Raw genomic sequence first — 20,006 nt, 5'->3', positions numbered from 1 at the left:
AGTTCTAATGCCCCTGGTTTCTTAATGTTCCAAATTATCAGGTTTTAGATAATATCTATTCCATAGGGATTTTGCGACGATTAAATGAAATATCATGTACAACCCCCTCTTCATGGACTCTAGAGCTCATAAGCCCCCAGTGAATGGCAACCATCTTTACAGAGAAGCAGAATGAAATTTGGAGTTTATTTTGGAGTAGTTCAAGGTTCATTGGTGGGCTAGGAATAAAAAAACAATGATTGGTTTGAGTTTATAATTTAGATGGCCAATAAATTTTTTTTTAACTTTAGGCACTGATCTATTACACTTTTGGAAGTGCTGGAGGAAGCATGATGTCCCAGATGATTTTGGTTTGTAATTAAGTTTTCTTGGGCCCAAATAAGTGTGTTATAAATACAGCATTGTCAGAATATTAAGAATTTATATGCCTGTGTTTTAGGGGTACAGATATTTATCAGGAATCAATGTTCTACAGAATTGTGAAGTTGCCCTAAATCATTACAAGAAAGTGGCAGATTATAGTGAGTAATCCATATAATTTATTTTAAGGTAGAGATTTGCCAAAAGTTAAAAAAACAAATCAATACTAGTTGACATATTTATGAAAGTATTTTAAAACTGCTTTAACATCTGCTCTAATGCAATTCTTTTAATACAATGTAGAGTTGCTGATTTCTCGCTCTCTCTTTTTTTTTTTTTTTTTTTTAATCCTTTTTTTGGCGGGGTCGCACCCACGGCATATGGAGGTTCCAGGCTAGGGGTCGAATTGGAGCTGTAGCCACCAGCCTCTGCCATAGCCACAGCAACATGGGATCTGAGCCGCATCTGCGAACTACACCACAGCTCATGGCAACACCAGATCCTTAACCCACTGAGCAGGGTCAGGGATCAAACCTCGGTCCTTATGGATTCTAGTCAGGTTCATTAACTGCTGAGCCAGGAAGGGAACTCCAGAGTTTCTGATTTCTTATAGTAGCTTTTCAAAAAGTTTTAAATATTTGTATCCATGTTTTATTTTTGTTAGTATGTCTCCAAACAATTCTGTCTTACTTGTTCTTGTGATGTTCTTTCCTTAAACTGAGAACTTCAATATAACATCAATAAATATGAAGCAGTTTCCCTAACTCTAACATTTAGAATATGGGCTGACTTGTTTGAAATTTCTGAAGACATGGATGTAAGGTTCATACATTGGCAATCTCTATTAATGCACTTGAGAACAATTCAAGTAACCATTACTCTATGACCCTATCCTTTGTCTACAAAAAAATAGAGCATGTGGTTAGTATACATTCCTAGAATCATTTTCAAAGTTGTATGTAACTCTTCCTCATGCAACATCACTGACCCAGACAATGTAATAGAGTTTTAAATAATAATCTTCCAAGAATTGAATAAAGTCCATTTGATTAATTTCTATAATCAGAGTAAGCATCTAAATTTACATCTTTTGCATTATTTGTATCTGAGAAAAGAAAAAACAAACTGCTTTTGAATTTAAGATGCTATATATACAAGGTGTTCTTATATGCTTAATGAAACTGGAATTATTGTATATGTACATGTACAGTTCATTAGGTTTACTCAAGCACATTTATTTTCAGACTATCCCTCATAGGAGGTAATGAAGAAGTTCTTATTCATATATTGTAGTTTCAATATACCCAGAAAAAGTCAGTGGCCTGTTGCCTTTTTCTGAGATCTGTTTTCTTTCTCAAGGCTGCTTGGCCAAGATCTTCAGTAGGGTCTGAATTATATTGATGCAACAATTTGTATGGGTTGCTAGGAATAAGCAGTGTCTTGTACTTTTCTCAGAACCCAATAAACAAAATTAGAAAATTTCTGTCTGCTAAGGATATTTATTTTCTGTTAATGGACCAGATCTTTGTACCAGTTAAAGAGAATAGACATGAGAATGTTTCCTCTAGCTGACTGTTATCTCTTGCAATTTGTGTATTCCGGCTTGTTTCTATTCACAGTCGCTGACAAACTGGAAAAAAGTGAAGGTATTCCAGTGGAAAAAGTGAGACTAACTGAAAGACCTGAAAATCTGAGTTCTAACAGCGAGATTTTGGATTGGGACATATACCAATACTATAAATTCCTGGCAGAAAGAGGAGATGTTCAAATACAAGTGATGTATACAGACGAGCTCAAATTTTTAGAACTTGCAAATTACAAAGGGCTTGATTCTCTTTGAATCCTAGAAGGGTTAACAATGCCTCATCCTGAAGGGGAAGGAAAGAGAACTCCTTCCTCTTCGTTCTACTCCTTTTGTGTTTGCTGTCATTTGCAGTTCCTTATAGCCTATGGGAGAGCAAGTTGCCATAGTAATAGCAGGGTTTTGTTTTTTGGGTTTTTTGTTTGTTTTTTTTTTTAACATTCACTCCTTAATTTAAAAACAACAAAACCTAGATTTTTAATTACAGAAAAAACGTACCATCCAATGTTGGTTTTAATATGAATGAACTCTTACCAGGATCCAGAAGTATCCTATCTTTGGCAATGAGAATGGAAATGGGACAGCATTTGTGTGACCTTTGAGAGCCAAGAGTTAAGGCCACTAAGTTTGTGTGCTCAGGTGTTACTGTACCTCAGCAGGTCAGCTTCCCACCCCTGAGGAAGCCGTATGCCCAGCACCAACCATCCTGATAAAACATGTAGTCAGGAATGTTTTCCTGCTTTTTTTAAGATATGCCAACTACAGCAAACTGGATCAATGTACTGTAGTAAAATCAAGTAGTTTTTCTTTTCTTTATTTAAATTAATACCACTGCTAAAATAATTTTGTAAACTCCTCATTTCTAGGTATCTCTCGGACAGTTACATCTAATTGGGAGGAAAGGTCTAGATCAAGATTACTATGTAAGTCAGTCTCTCGAGATTCAGTCTTGTGTGTTGGGGAGGGTAGTGATGAGGGAGCTGGTGGGTCTGTGGAAGAGGGAGCAGGCAGGTGGAAGAGTTGTGGGGAAAGCCCACTGCTGCCTCCTTGGTCAGGTCTGCTTCCCATCTTTTGGGGGAGCACCAAGTTCATTAGAGAAAACATGTTTCCTAGAGAACAGACTTGTGGTTGCCAAGGGGGAGGGAGAGAGGAGGGGGTGGGATGGATTGGGAATTTTGGGTTAATAGATGCAAACCAGTGCCTTTGGGATGGATAAGCAATGAGATCCTGCTGTGTAACACTGGGAGCTATGTCTAGTCACTTATGATGAAGCATGATAATGTGAGAAAAAAGAATATAAACATATATGTGTAACTGGGCCACCTTGCTATGCAGTAGAAAATTGACAGAACACTGTAAACCAGCTATAATGGAAAAAATAAAAATCATTATAAATGAAAAAAAAAAAAAGGACAGAAAAGAAAGTATGTTTCCTACCTGCCTCCAAGTACAAAGGGCTAGAGGCCTGTGAAGCAGTAGTTGGGGTGGGGGGTTTCCACGGTCCCACTGAACTCACTCTTCCCACCCAAACTCACTGCTGGACTGGAATTAGGTGACGAGGACAAGCCATTCCCCAAAGGCTAGTGGTGGAAAGTCCAGCTGGGGGCTTCCTGCTAAAGAGGCCAAGTCTCACCCCTGTTTGTCTAGATCAGAGGACAGACTGCTTCCAACATATTTAGGTATATTGTTAATGGTCTTTATAAATTTGCAAATTAGTTATATTATTAATCATCTTTATAAATTTGCAAATTTCCTTTTAGTAACTTTGCTTCCTTACCTTATCCCAGTGAGGTTAGAAGACTAATTAACAATTCAAATTTATGGTGGAGAAAACATCAAATAACCTTGGCCTCCAAAGGATCCTCCTCAGTGGGATGCCAAAGCCCCCAGATGAAATTTTGCCTCAATCCTGACTGTGGCTGCAAGGCCCTAGATCCCTACAGATCTGGGAAAGTAGGGATCCTTTTTTAAAGAAGATTTTGCAACCCCTGTCATTTTATAGAAGTCATGTACTCACTGTCTCAAAGGAATACATAGTCTATTTCAGCATAGTCCCAATGGCTAAGCAACAGAAATAACAACTCTATTCAGCAGTTACATAAAAGAGTGATGTGTTATTACTTTCAAATTCACTTTATATTGTTATTTTATGACTGTATCTTTGGTACTACAGTTTGTATTTTATATGAAGTACTATACATATTAGGTAAATGTCAAAGATAATTGTATAAAATGCTATAAAATAGCGATTGAAATACGCATATGTATCCCAAGCTCAGTTGAAGGTTTTCAGATTTTTTTAATCTTCATATTAACTAAGGTTTTAGCTTCTTAGATGAGAAGTTCTGGATTCACAGAATTATTCCAATTTCAGATTTCAACCTGCAATGAATTTCTCCTGTTAATAACTATAAGAGGCATAACTAGGAAGAATTCCACCTTTCCCATAGTGACAATATTTAATGTGAAGGCACCCTAACCACACCTATACAAAATACACACTAATCTTTGCAGAGTACATAAAACCCCACAAAGCTAAGTACTTCCAGTCAGTTCCCACCAGATGAGAGCCATGGCTGCTTCTGGGTGAGAAAAAGTGCAGTCCCACCAGACTGGCAACAGAGGAGTCTGGTGCTGTAGGAGCATAGCTGGGCAGTTGGGCATCACCCAGAGCCCAGTTGGGTTCTCCTGTGCACTCACTCACATGTGCCATGCTGTTTTACAGATGAGAAGGTGAGGCTGGAGAGATGAAGTTAACTGTTTCTAATCTCACAGCTAGGTACTAAGATTGTTAAGAAGTAGAATTTGAATTTAGGATTTCCACATTCAAAGCCTGTGCTCTTTTCATTAAACCTTACTTACTTTTGACCTGGGGGTTGGGGAATTAAAATCTAGTTTCCTCATTTATAAAGCAAGAAGGAATTATATAATCTCTTAGGTTGCTTCTAATCTTCTGATGGTGAGTCAGGCCCATTTTTCCCATCCAGACATCTCCAAAAAGCTGGTTTAATTCTAGAACCATTCCAGTGCTTGAGGAAGCACAAGCTGGTCCTTCTTGCTTTCCCTAGCCTAATAAACCTGAACTTGTATGAAGGGCTCCAGTACTATCAAACCTCAGGACTGATTGGCTTGTGTATCAATTGGCTTAGACTGCCATCTTAAACCACTCCCAAACTTAGGTGGCTTAAAACAACAACCATTTATTTAATTTATGATTTTGGCAGGTCAGTAGTTGTGGCTGGGCTCAGCTGAGTAATTCTTCTGGTCTGGGCCAGGCTCAGCCAATCTTGGCTGAGCTTGCTCACACATTGGTAGTTAGCTAGAGTTTTGGCCAGGACTGGCCTGTTTTTGATGGCCTCATCTGTGACAGCTAGAGTGACTTGGTCTCTCCACATGCTCTCATCCTCCAGTCATTTGGCCTAAGCTTTTCACATGGCAAAGTTCCCACAAGTGCAATAGCAGAAGTCTCTTGAGGCTGAGGTTCAGAACTGCTGAAATCACTTCTGCCATATTCTTTTGTCTGAAGCAAGTCACGAGGCCAGCCAGCACTGAAAGAAAAGGAAAAAGAATTTCTCCTTTTCAAAGTGCTGTGGTCTTTTTTGCAATTTATCACAGCTTAGTTGCACCAAAACCAACTTGAAATGCCGTGGGAGATGCAGAGGGGAAAGAGAAGATATAGGGATAAACCCAGGAGTTCCCTTGTGGCACAGCAGGTTAAGGAACTGACATTGTCACTGCAGAGGCTTGGATTGCTGCTGTGGTGTAGGTTCGATCCCTGGCCCAGGAACTTCCATGTGCTGCAATTATGACCAAAGAATAAAATAAAATAATTTTTCCCTGAGCAACTCTACTCTTTTATCACTTACCCTATCTTGCTGTGTTTATTTTTCTCTAGCCCCTGCCACTCCTTGTATAACACTGATCTTGACTTGTTAACTGTCTCCCCACAATGGAATGTAAATTCTTATCTATCTTGCTCACTGCTATGTGTCTTGTACTCAGATTAATACCCAGTACACATTAGGTACTTAGTAAGTATTTAATTAATAAATGAAGGAATGAGTGAATGGCAGCATGCTGAGTATTAGACATTGCTCCCAGCCCAAGCACCACTTGAGCCAGTATGCTAATGTTTCATTCCACCAAAAAAAATTATTACTGTAAGGCTCTTTATAAGTGTAACTGGTGCTCAGTACTGTCAAACAAATTAAACATCAAAATACCTAGAAATGACTAGTTTGTCCCCACACCCTTTCATTGATTGAATTAATTTAGCTTATGGGCTGTCACCACAGGTAACATTTTCACCTCCCCCTCCCCCACCACCAAATTCTTAATTGCCAAAAAGTATTGTATATGCAATTCTTGATTACATTATCTTGAATTTGTACACATGTATTTTAATGTCATTGGCATTTCTAAATATATGCAGGCTCAGAATGTATTGGATTGGGAATGCTGGGGGTTTTGGTGCATATTATTAAAGTGGATAAGGTATAATTAAATTAAACCTAGCAAACCTAGAATAATATCAAATATGTAAGGGCAACTACTTTGTCCACCTTGCGACCCATTAAGAGAAAAAGAGCTAATATTAACCCTTTTAAGAGTGATTTACAGAGCTTGGGATAAAAGAAGTATTCACAAATGTTTTTAGAACAATACACTTGCAAAGCAATGAAACTAGAACACACCCTCACACCATGCACAAAAATAAACTCTAAATGGCTGAAAGACTTAAATATACGACAGGACACCATCAAACTCCTAGAAGAAAACATAGGCAAAACACTCTCTGACATCAACATCATGAACATTTTCTCAGGTCAGTCTCCCAAAGCAATAGAAATTAGAGCAAAAATAAACCCATGGGACCTCATCAAACTGAAAAGCTTTTGCACAGCAAAGGAAACCAAAAAGAAAACAAAAAGACAACTTACAGAATGGGAGAAAATAGTTTCAAATGATGCAACTGACAAGGGCTTAATCTCTAGAATGTATAAGCAACTTATACAACCCAACAGCAAAAAAGCCAATCAATCAATGGAAAAATGGGCAAAAGACCTGAATAGACATTTCTCCAAGGAAGATATACAGATGGCCAACAAACACATGAAAAAATGCTCAACATCGCTGATTATAAGAGAAATGCAAATCAAAACTACCATGAGATACCACCTCACACCAGTCAGAATGGCCATCATTAATAAATCCACAAATAACAAGTGCTGGAGGGGCTGTGGAGAAAAGGGAACCCTCCTGCACTGCTGGTGGGAATGTAAACTGGTACAGCCACTATGGAGAACAGTTTGGAGATACCTTAGAAATCTATACATAGAACTTCCATATGACCCTGCAATCCCACTCTTGGGCATCTATCCGGACAAAGCTCTACTTAAAAGAGACACATGCACCCGCATGTTCATTGCAGCCCTATTCACAATAGCCAGGACATGGAAACAATCCAAATGTCCATCGACAGATGATTGGATTCGGAAGATGTGGTATATATACACAATGGAATACTACTCAGCCATAAAAAAGGATGACATAATGCCATTTGCAGCAACATGGATGGAACTAGAGAATCTCATACTGAGTGAAATGAGCCAGAAAGACAAAGACAAATACCATATGATATCACTTATAACTGGAATCTAATATCCAGCACAAATGAACATCTCCTCAGAAAAGAAAATCATGGACTTGGAGAAGAGACTTGTGGCTGCCTGATGGGAGGGGGAGGGAGTGGGAGGGATCGGGAGCTTGGGCTTATCAGACACAACCTAGAATAGATTTACAAGGAGATCCTGCTGAATAGCATTGAGAACTATGTCTAGATACTCATGTCGCAACAGAAGAAAGGGTGGGGGAAAAAACTGTAACTGCAATGTATACATCTCAGGATGACCTGACCCCCTTGCTGTACAGTGGGAAAATAATTAAAAAAAAAAAAAACAATACACTTTCTTGGCTTTTCATTCTAGGAGAAATGTTACAAACTTATTAAACTAAGAATTTTCTTAGAATCAATAAAAAGTCATGTTTATTTTTTAAAAAGATGAGCATTCAGATATAACTTCACCTAGCATAATGCCTGAGATATACTGTATTTCGTTGTATCTGACACTATCAATTATAAGATACATTATGTTCTACTGAGAAAGAAAAAAACAATGCCAATATAAATTATATGATGCTATTGTGTTAAAATGTAAAATGAGGAGAGCATGTACATATTAGAATCATTAAAATATGATGGTAGGTGCTCAATAAATATTTGAAGGATATGGATAGATCATGTCTTAGTCTGTTTGAGCTGTTATAACAAAAACACCACAAACTGGGTGGCTTATAAACAATGGAAATTTATTTCTCACAGTTTTGAAGACTGGAAGTCGGAGACCATGGTTGGGTGAGGGCCCTCTTACAATCTGCCAGCTTCTCACTGTATCCTCACATAGCAGAAGGGGCAAGCTAGCTCTCTGGAGCCTCTTTAGAGGGCACTAATCTCATTCGTGAGGGTTCTGCCAGTTACCTTTCAAAGACCCCACTTCCTAATAACCATCACCCTGGGCATTAGTTTTTCAACATATTAATTTTGGGGGAACAAAAATATGCAGGCCATAGTAGATGGATAGATGGGTGGGTTGGGTGGGTGGGTGGATGAATGGGATAGATGGATGGATGGATACTTGATCTTAACTCTTTGAGAGCAAGAATTCAATTTGGCCCAACCATAGTCATCAAAGTAGCTTGTTTGCATGGTACTTTCACAAGGTGTTTAATAAATGTTTGTACAATTGAAACAATAGCATTAAAGACAGGTTAACATATAGAGAAAAAAAAGAGAGCTGAAATGCTAAGTAAGCCAGGAAAGTGGAAGTGTGAATTAGAGCCTCATTTCCTTTGGTCTCTATGGGGTCACAATATTGAAGGATGGGGAAAACTCCAAGATTCTTATTCCCTTTTAGGGAATAGATTATTCTCTTTTTTTTTTAATTATCCTATTTTTTTTTTATTATTCTCTTTTAATAGTTCAGATCTAGTTTCCCAGAGTGTAAATTTTTTTCTGGAACTCTCTATCGCCAAATATTTGAGCTCAAATTCTAAAACTGGACTTTGAAAATGATTTCATAGAATTAGAATACTACAGTTGGAAGGGACCATAAAGATTAAAATCCAGTCCCCTTGCTTTAGAGAATGACAAATTTATCCTTTCATTCATTCACTTTTTCATTCATTCCAGAAATATTTTCTTGGTACCTAACATACAGTAGACATTATGCTAAGTATAGACAATTCAACATGGGGGGAGAGGGAAAATTAGGCAGACAATTAAATCGATGGATGCATGCCATGATGCAGGTGCCCAAGGGCACAGAAAAGGAGAATGTGAATGGGGAAACCAAGGCCTGGAGATATTGTGACTTGCACGAATTATAGTTATCTACAGGTATATTTGGGTCTTGGTTCAGAAGAGATATTCATAAGCAATACCATTATTTTTTATATTGATGTGCTCTGATAAGTGTGTCTGGCAAATAATACATTTGATCATACATTTGATTCATTTACCAACATGTAATTTGTAAATCATAATATTGCTACAATTTCCTCCTATCCAATTGATACCTACATTATTCCAGATATTTTAGATAGCATTTGTTTCAATACTCCCTCATGCTCATAAATTGCCAGGGGCTTCTATTTTTTACCAAATAAAATAATAAGCTCTTAGCCTGATATTTAAAACTGCTTATAATATGGCCCATCACATTTTTGCAAGTCTCAGTTTTGGGGTGTTGTATTTCAGCCATGCTGAAGTAACTCCTACTTCTTGGACACATTTGGACATTCCCATCTCCATTCTTTGCTCATGTTATTCCCTCAGCCTCTGATGCCCTCTGCATGGTGAATCCTCTCCATCTTTTGTGTGACCTTTATCATTTAAGCCCTCCTTCTCACTGTAAAGGCAGAGTGCCAAGTACATGGGACTTGGATTCAGGCTGCAGGACTCTGAGTGCCAGTAAATAGGCTCAGGTATTAATAATACCTTCTCTACAGTGCTGTTGTGAAGATTACGTAAGAAAAAGCTAGTAAAACACTTATCACAGAACTGGGTATAATTTCTGTTATTCTAAGCCCCTGTAATTATTTTCAAGGTCCTTTTTATCCCACCTTTCACTTACCATCTTATTGTTATTTACATACACTCCTGTTGCTCAGCAGTATTGTTCGGGAGCAAATGTAGGGATAATGCTTTTCATTCAACTGTGAATCACCTACAATACCTGATATACCATCATATGTATAGCAGGTTTCAATCAAACTCTTGAAAGGATAAATGAAGAACAGAAGAGGTGGATAAATGGATGGATGCATGATGCAATAAGGTCAAGGATGGCGGCATTTGTATTTCCTTTATGTCTACAAGGCAGTCCAACTTTAGCAACTACTGTGTGGTTCTCAAATAAGCTGACAATATTTCTAGAGTAAACTTACATAGAAAAGAAGTACCCACATTTCTTTCTTAAATGTTCTCTTCTCTTTGGGAAGGACTATCCCTTGTCCAGCAATCTAGTCAAGACTTTTTAGAGAATGGAAGAGTAATGTCTTCAGAGACACTTCAGAGATTTTCTTCATTTCTCATTCTTAGGGCTTTTTTCCTTTATTCTCCATGGGGTCTCTGAGGGGAGCTATGGAAGGTGAGGATGAGGCCTAAGGATGAGGTAGCAAGAGACAGGTCAGCTCTTCTGTGTTCTAGACTGAGCATTTTATTTAAAGTTATGACCCAGAGAGAATCAGAGGCTTTGCTGGCCCTCTTCAGTTTAATTTAGAAAATATTGGTCTGCAGTTCACCTCTGCAGAAAGACTTGATCTCCGCAGGCAGTCAGGTGTATCTGGTCCTACTCCCTCTGTGTATAAACATTAGGATGCTGTATATCCAACTTTGCCAATTATACAAACTGTCTTATAAAATAAGTACATACTGTGTATTTATCAACATCCAAGTGTGCTTTTTTTTTCTTAAGTAATGGACTATTTCTGGGATTTCTCTCCTCCTCAAAGCCACATGCCCATCATGTCTTTCCAAATGTGAGAAACAAGCCTCACATTCTAAAATTATATATTTGATACATAGATATATAGATATAGATAGATAGATAGATATAGCCCACTCTTCAGGTTTGTGATTGAAATAGCACTTGGAGTAGTGCCTTGAACAAAGTGGGCATTTCATAGATATTTTTTAATGCATGTTGAATGAAATAAAATTTGGTTTGAAAGCTATTTTTAAGTTATGTTCATGGCTGTCAATAATACATGTTCCTTTTCTCTCCAGAAGGCATTATACTACTTCTTAAAGGCAGCGAAAGCTGGGAGTGCAAATGCCATGGCATTTATAGGAAAGGTACAAGCTTCATCTTGATCAGTATTTCTCATTTCTTAAAACCTAAGAGTACCAGCTAATTGAACCCACTGTGGGGTGACAGGGCTGGGTCCCTCTTTCACAGAAGCTGCTATGCAGGACATTTGGCTACAAACTGAGGGTAGGATTCTTCAGGTGATATTTTGGGAAGTAGCAGTCTTTATCTGGGGCACCAAGAGCAATCTTGAAAATGCATGTGGCCCAGAGCTCCTGGCCAAGTATAGCTCAGAGCCCCTGAGCCCCTGGCATGTGACAGGCGATCTGGGCTAGTTGTACATCAAAGACGGGCAGGTCTCAACCCAGAGAGGCGCCTCCTTTCTCCATCCCTAGGGTGAGAACAAGCTCAAGGCTGAACAAAGTCCATCCCTGGGCCATCCCTGATGGGAACAGCCATTGGAGGTTTCCTCTGGAAAGGCATCTTCTTTCCTTCAAAGGTGCCATCCTTGGCTCCCTGCAGCCAATCTGCATTGGTAACCATGGGGACAAGTGCCCTGCTTCCAGAAGTGCTACTACATACAGTAAATTTAGATGCAAGGAAACATGAAAAACACAAATAGGATGATTTTTTTGCCCTTGGGTCAGAGCACTCCAGAATATACATAATGGATTGGTTCCTTAGTTTTTCCTTTTATTAAAATGGAGATGAAATTCAAATAACAAAGTTCGTCATTTTTTATTTTATGTATTTGACCATGGCCTGTAGTGGCTTGATGTGGGACCTCAGTTTCCAGACCAGGGATTAAATCTGTGTCACAGCGGCGACCATTAGACCACCTTGGATCTTCCCCAAGTTAACCACTTTAAAGTGTACACTTCAGTGGCATTTACTCCATTCACAATGTTGTGCAACTATCACCTCTATGTAGTTCTAAAACATTTCCATCGCCCTCAAATTCCTTAATTTTTATATCTTTTTTGTTCTTTGTAGATGTACTTAGAGGGGAATGCTGCAGCACCACAAAATAATGCTACTGCCTTCAAATATTTTTCTATGGCAGCTAATAAGGTATGTACTCAGCTCATTTCTGTAAACATGTAAAAATGTTTGCCTTTTATTACCTGTAGACTGGTGCTGAAGAGTTAACTCCAAAGCCCCATGGCCCAGTTAATGGGCCTGGAAAGAGTTTAGGAGTTTAGGGTCCTGGAGAAGAATATCATTGACAATAAAATATGGGGTTAGCATAGGAGGAGACACATCTTGCTTTTTTGTTTTGTTTGCTTATTTGTTTTTGGCTGTGCTTGTGCCATGCAGAAGTTCCCAGCCAGGGATTGAACCCTCACCACAACAGTGACCTGAGCCACAGCAGTGACAATGCTGGATCCTTAAGCTACTGTATGCTGTTCATTGAAAGAACACCAGCCCCAATGGTAGTTTCCACAGGAAAGCAACCCTTGCCATTTTTCCACATAGACCTCAGGTATAATAAGGCTTATAGAGCTACAAAGCTGCCAAGTGCTCTGTGTACACTAGATTCTTGCAGTGGACTTAATTGGCTTGGAACACACTCAAAACATGTTTCTATGCTGGAAAAGGCTGATGTGGTATGAAAAGGCACTCTCTTCACTATAGTGGAAATGCAGTGTACAGCTAGCTAGGCCAATACCTGCATGAGAGTAGTCTCACAAATGACACAAAACAGGAGGCTTCTAGCTTCCTACTTGCAAAGGGTATGCCATTCAGTGAAAGGCCATCATCCTCAATGGTGGTTTCCCCAGGAAAGCAACCATTGCTTTTTTTCCCACAAAGGCCTCAGGTATAACAAGGTATAGAGAGTTGTTCAGCTACCAAGTGTTGTATGTGCACTAGGTGCTTGCAGTGGGCTTAACTAGCTTAGAACATACTTAAATGTGTTCTCCATGCTGGAAAAGGCTGATTTGGTATGGAAAGGCAATCTCTTCACCATAGTGGAAATACAACCTAGCAAGTTGGGCCATAACCCACATTGTAGCAATCTCACAAACAACAAAAAACAGGCTTCTAGGTTCCGATGTACAAAGCATATGACACTCAGTAAAAGAACACCAGCACCAATGGTGGTTTCCCCAGGAAAGCAACCCTTGCCTTTTTCCACATAGGCCTCAGGTAGAACTAGTCTTATAGAGCCACTCAGCTGCCAAATGATCTATGTACACCTGATGCTTGCAGTGGGCTAAAGAATACATTCAAAACATGTTTCCCATGCTGGGAAAGGCTGACTTGGTATGCAAAGGTGCTCTCATATACTTTTTCTCATTCTACCTTCCATCATGTTCTATCCCAAGAGATTGGATATTTTTCCCTGTGCTGTACAGTAGGATCTCATTGCTTATCCATTCTAAATGCAATAGTTTGCATCTACCAACCCCAAACTCCCAGTCCATCCCACTCCCTCCCCCCCTCCCCCTTGGCAACCACAAATCCATTATCGGTGTCTGAGAGTCTATTTCTGCTTTGCAGGTAGGTTTGTTTGCACCTTATTTTATATTCCACATACGAGCACTACCATATGATATCTACCCTTCTCCCTCCCACTTACTTCACTTAGTATAAGAATCTCTAGTTGCAGGAGTTCCCGTCGTGGCGCAGTGGTTAACGAATCCGACTAGGAACCATGAGGTTGCAGGTTCAGTCCCTGCCCTTGCTCAGTGGGTTAACTATCCGGCGTTGCCGTGAGCTGTGGTGTAGGTTGCAGACGCGGCTCGGATCCTGCGTTGCTGTGCCTCTGGCGTAGGCCGGTGGCTACAGCTCCGATTCAACCCCTAGCCTGGGAACCTCCATATGCCGCGGGAGCGGCCCAAGAAATAGCAACAACAACAACAACAAAAGACAAAAAGACAAAAGACAAAAAAAAAAAATCTCTAGTTGCAACCATGTTGCTGCAAATGCCATTATTTTGTTCTTTTTATGACTGAGTAGTATTCTATTGTACATATGTACCACATCTTCTTAATCTATTCATCAGGCTACCCCCACTGCAAACAGTGCTGCAATGAACATAGGACTGCATGCATCTCTTTGAACCAAAGCTCTGTCTGGATACATGCCCAGGAGTGGGGACTGCTAGATCACATGGTTCTGAGGAACCTCCATACTGTTTTCCATATTGGTTGTACCAATTTGCATTCCCATCAACAGTGAAGGAGGATTCCCCCCTCTCCACACCCTCTCCAGCATTTGTTATTTGTAGACTTGTTAATGATGACCATTCTGACCAGTGTCTTGATTTGCATCACTCTAATTAATAGCAATGTGGAGCATCCCCCTATGTGCCTACCGGCCGTCAGTATGTCTTTTTTGGAGAAATGCCCATCCAGGTCCCCTGTCCATCCTTTGATTGGCTGGTTTTTTTGCTGTTGAGTTGTATGAGTTGTCTGTATGTCCTTCAACGGGTGACCAGGCCCGTTGAAGTTTTTGCCTTGGTTCCTAAGCTCGGTGAGGCCACTATCTTATCAGATAAAATTTAGTAAACTACCCTAAACCCCTTTAGTGCATAAAGAATGTCCTCCTGGCAATACCCACCAACCTAATGCCTTGATAAACTTTCTCTCCCTGCACAGTAGGAAGCATTCTGTTTTACACTGTCAGACTGCAATGCTGGCAATAGTGAAGTGTTCAAATGGGGAATATTTTTAACTGTTCTCAGTCTTTAAAAGCCCACACGCTGCTTTAGGAGCCTATTTATAAATGACTGGCACCTCAGAGCTGCTGCTATTGTGGTGTAAATTACTGTGCAGCCTGGTATTCGGCTTCTCTCCCTAGTAATTTATATGAAATTGTTGCTCAGCAAGACAGTCATCCAGAGTACCATTCGATTAGGATGACAAGGAGAGCAAACTGAAAAAGAGGTGGAGTAATGTAACAGAGGACGCTCTCTTATAATGGGCAAATAATGCTGATTTGTCTCCACAAAGGAAGAATGCAGGGAGCTGAGTGTGTAAATTACTGGCTCGCAAGCTATTCAGGGCTGTATTACCAGCAGTGAACTGGGCTACTCATGTTCTAAACCTAAGCTTATCTTCCTTTATAGAGGAAATCTAGAACTGTATTTAAGGGGATTATTCTGAATAGCATCAGGTGGACATATAGCCATGTAAGCCTTTAGCATCTCAGGGACAATGTATTAGATTTCTCACTTGGGGTCACTACCAAAGTAAAGAATTTCTATCTCCCACTCTTGCATGCCAGTAGTCTTCTCTCTCTCGCTCACTTGCTCGCTCGCTAGCAATCTTGTTGTTTTGGGTTTTTTTAAGGGCCACAGGTGAGGCATATGGAAGTTCCCAGACTAGGGGCCAAATGAGAGCTGTAGTTGCTGGACCACACCAGAGCCACAGCAAGGCCAGATCTGGGCCTCATCTATGATTGACCCCACATCAACACTGGATCCTTAACCCACTGAGCCGGAACCCACATCCTCATGGATACTAGTGGGTTTCATTTTTGCTGAGCCACAGTGGGAACTCCCCCATTTTCTTCTTTTACTACTTTTTAAAAAAAACTGTTGCTTTTTAAATTTTTTTAAGTCGTATCAGTACCAGGATACAAAGCTATAGAATTTATGACTTGTGTCATATTCAGAAACATGAACAGTTATCCTGTGTGATGTTGGGCCTAAGTTGGATCTATTCTTCTGTTTTTCTCTCTCACTCCTCTGAACACCTCAGAACCATCCCCTTCTTCACACTTTGGCCAGTCCTCCTCCCTTTCCAGCATCCCCCATCCTGAATACCCATCCCCCAGAGCAGAGCCCAATCCTCTCTCCCTCCACAAAGCCACCCCTCCCCCCTCAAACTCCCTTTTCTGAGTTTACCCTGCATTCATTCTGTATACTGCTAGAACTTTACTGCTTCTACCTTGTGCCTTCTCTCCTATTGTCTGAAGGCCATGACTCTTCAACTAGAGGAGGGCAGTGGTCTTAGGGCCCAGTAGGGGTTCATTAAATATTTGCCAAATATGACCATCTGCTCCCTAAATTCATATCAGTTAACCTGAGAAGAGCATTGGACCCTAAAGCAGAAGCTGTGTATGGGGGTACTGCCTACGCATATGTTTCGTTTGGCTCAGAAAGTGTTCTAAAAATTAGGAAATTTCATCATATGATATCACTTACATGTAAAAGCTAAAAAAATGAACTTATTTACAAAACAGAAACAGTCTCATAGACTTCAAAAACAAACGTATGGTTACCAAAGGGGAACCATGGGGGAGGGGATAAATTACTATATAGTGATAATCAAAAAGCACCTACTGTATAGCAGAGAGAACTCTACTTAATATTCTGTAATAACCTATATGGGAAAAGAATCTGAAAAAATGGATGTATGTGTATATACAACTGAATCACTTTGCTGTACACCTGAAACTATCACAGCATTGTAAATCAGCCATACTCCAATATAAAATAAAAATTAAATTAAAAAAAAAATCATATCAAAATCTGGACATCCAGCTTTTTGTGGAAAATGAGAAGAGCTGACCACATGGGGAGGTGACTCCACGTGACAACAACTGGTGGCAGCAGAGAGTGGAGTTGCTGCTGCCTTTAGACAGGGCAGGTGCCTCAGTCTCTGCCACTCCCCCATCACCTGGCTTCGTGTACCTATTACATTACCTGCATGGTTCTGGGGGTATCTGAGTTGGCCACTCCTGACCTGAACACTCTAAACAGGTACTCTGGGCCTTAAGCAGTTGGTGAGTCACCCAATGAGCCCCTGGTTTCTCAGGGATTCTCTTAGAGAAAATAATTTATCCTCAGTGTTTTAACCATTCCCCTCCTTTTCTCTTCTACTCTCAATTCCCTTCCCTCTCATTTTTCTCAACATCAAAATGAGGATAGTTAAAAGGACATAGAGTCACTAGACTTAACTACCTCAATCACACCAGGCCTCATTACCCACAGAGCGAACTATCCCAAAACTCTTGAGATCACAGGTAGATGTAATCAGAAGAGGAGAGGGAAGAAGGGACTAAATATATACCACCTGTTTTAAATATAGGTGGGCAGTCCTCAAGAATTCTTACAATAGCTAGCCCTTTGATACGCTTAGGCTCAAACTTTGGAGTCTTGAACTTGTTTTTGAACTAAGCTTTCTCTAGTTATGTGCTGCTCCTGTATCACTGAGTAGTACTCTGGCAGCATCTGCAATAATTATGTTTCAATTGTTAAATTATTAAAAATAATTACAAATAAATACATTTAGTTGGTAAAAAGATATTTGGAGAATCTTCAATCAGAACCTAAGTTCCTGAGAAAAGACTATAAACCTGTAAGAACAGTCCTACTGCTGAATGAAAACCAAGTGGCCAAACATGGCTCCTTAGTCACTAGAGGGTGAAATGTGTGATGGGAGATAAAAGGAAAGTGAGTTTCCTGGTTGAGATAGTCATTTTCAAGGTTCACTCTTCATCCAGGATCGATATGCTAAATATCAATATATTTGCACATGTTAAATACTAAGTGTGCTAAACACTCCCTTCCCTAGACAATTTTTTTTTTTTTTGTCTTTTGTCTTTTTAGGGTTGCACCCATAGCACATGGAGGTTACCAGGCTAGGGGTCTAACCAGAGCTATAGCTGCCAGCCAGAGCTAAAGCAACACCAGATCTAAGCCGTGTCTGTGACCTACACCACAGCTCCCAGCAATGCTGGATCCTTAACCTACTGAGTGAGGCCAGGGATTGAACCTGAAACCTCATGGTTCACAGTCGAATTCCTTTCTGCTGCGCCACAAGGGGAACTCTGCTTCCCTAGACTATTTAGAATACTAATCAGAAAAAGAAACAGTTATCAATTTAGTATTAAGTGAAAAAGAAAAAATTGGTGATGTCATAAGCTGCAATTGTTTGTTTGTTTTTTACTTTGTTTAGGGCCACACCTGGAGCATATGGAAATTCTCTGGCTAGGGGTCAAACTGGAGCTGTGGCTGCCAGCCTACCACAACCACAGCCACATCTGTGACCTACACCACAGCTCACAGCAGTGCTGGATCCTTTAACCCACTGAGCGAGGCCAGGGTTAGCCTAGTATCCTCATGGATCCTAGTCAGATTCATTACCACTGATCCACAACAGGAACTCTGATAAGCAGTAAAATTTGAATGTAGAAATATATGCCAACAGTGCTTTACCATCTATAACAGCTATATTGAAATTGACAGAGCCTGTAAAATGTTATTTGGCCATTTCTGTCAATCTTTTTTGACCAAAGCAGGGAATAAGTGTCTAGATAGACTTCTCCCTTCTGAAAAACTCCTATATATCCTTTAAGACTCAGCTAGAATGTCTGTGTTGAAACCACCTCTGACAATTCAATCTGCTCAGTCCCCAGCCTCTACCAGGCAGTTGAGTGTCCCTCTTCTAGGCACCCACAACACCATCCTTCTGTTACTACCGGAGGACTTAGAACATTTATCATGATTCAAAGGTCCTGCCTAGTGGGTCAGAAGCCTATAAGGCAGAGATCACAGTTTATTCATCTTTTGACTTTCACCTTCTACCTCTTCTCAGTGGCTATTTCAGAGTCACACACAAAGCAAGCACTAAATAAATACTGAATAAAAGACTAGAGGAAAGCTTTGACTCTCATTTCCCTCTTTTCATTTCTAGTTAGAGGTTATGAAAGTATGAAAGGAGAAACTAGAGAGGGTCCGAATCACTTGCCAATTGCCTGATTAACCTGCTTTAATTCATCTCCCACTGGGTGCATTTCAAATACTGTGAATGATTTTGCAATAATTTTCCTTATTGTGAATTCTCTGAGGCTTGACTTGGATTTTTAAACCTGTTCTAGGGCAATGCAATTGGCCTTCACGGGCTCGGTCTTCTTTATTTTTATGGAAAAGGAGTTCCTGTGGTAAGTTAAATAATTTCATTATCTTTTCAACATGTCTTTAGCAATTTGTTAAGGTGAAATTCATGGTTGTTGGTTAATTTAAAGGAGTTAATCTCTGTTACCTGATTTGACAAGCTATCATACCTGATAAAAAAGAATAAAATAATCCAGTGGAATATCTGCCGAGACATAGAACAAGCTTGTGACAAGAAAAACAACCCTAATTATATCTTAGAATCATAGATTCTAAGTAACCTTAGAAATCATCCAACCATGAGGATTTTTTGATAGAGAAATTTATCTTCTTATTTTCACCTCTGTCTTTTGAGTGACCTTCCTCTAATATCTAACAAAACCTACTGTCAGTGTAGGAAAAGACATGATTTACAATGAAAATGAGATAATTATTTCCTAATAGAAGCTAATAATGAAATAAAATGTATAATGTTTCTGATACTACTTTAATTAGCCTAAATTACATAGGGCACCAACTGTACTCTTAAAATAAGTGGAAAGCAATTGTTACCATGGAGTTATGCGTGTGCATTTGAGTAACAAAGTGTAATTATCTTGCAGAATTATGCAGAAGCCCTTAAATACTTTCAGAAAGCTGCAGAGAAAGGATGGCCAAACGCACAGTTTCAGTTAGGCTTTATGTACTACTGTAAGTGCTACACATATGGCTGCTTTACTTAGAATGACAAATGCATAATTAAGTCTGCTCCTTTTTTAAACACAAATCAACAGGTTGGTGTGAGTGGTTTAGATAGAACATTCAGGCTGCAATTCGAAGAAGAATTTGAAGAAGTCAGAAGGAAAAAGAC

At 39.7% G+C, this 20,006-nt stretch overlaps 1 protein-coding gene across 4 annotated transcripts in view; it reads left to right on the top strand.

Annotated features, from left to right (window-relative positions):
• SEL1L2 (SEL1L2 adaptor subunit of ERAD E3 ubiquitin ligase) overlaps positions 1–20,006 on the top strand; it is a 115,581-nt gene that overhangs the window by 78,558 nt on the left and 17,017 nt on the right. For 2 of the 4 annotated variants that reach the window (XM_085004511.1, XM_085004509.1), the window contains 8 exons: positions 291–350; positions 440–521; positions 1,980–2,134; positions 2,809–2,865; positions 11,289–11,357; positions 12,304–12,381; positions 19,141–19,203; positions 19,759–19,846. In XM_085004511.1, the coding sequence (XP_084860637.1) occupies positions 291–350; positions 440–521; positions 1,980–2,134; positions 2,809–2,865; positions 11,289–11,357; positions 12,304–12,381; positions 19,141–19,203; positions 19,759–19,846 (652 nt within the window). The remainder of the gene's footprint in view (positions 1–290; positions 351–439; positions 522–1,979; positions 2,135–2,808; positions 2,866–11,288; positions 11,358–12,303; positions 12,382–19,140; positions 19,204–19,758; positions 19,847–20,006) is intronic. The other 2 variants (XM_085004512.1, XM_085004510.1) reach the window with 1 other exon arrangement.

This window comes from Sus scrofa, chromosome 17 (genome assembly GCF_054392235.1).
Source record: "Sus scrofa isolate SSC_HxYL_T2T_F1_AM1 chromosome 17, Sscrofa_HxYL_maternal_Yorkshire_Landrace_v2.0, whole genome shotgun sequence".
Classification (NCBI taxonomy): domain Eukaryota; kingdom Metazoa; phylum Chordata; class Mammalia; order Artiodactyla; family Suidae; genus Sus; species Sus scrofa.
The sequence above is the reverse complement of the archived record's forward strand: the minus strand, read 5'-3'. Positions and strand labels throughout refer to the sequence as shown.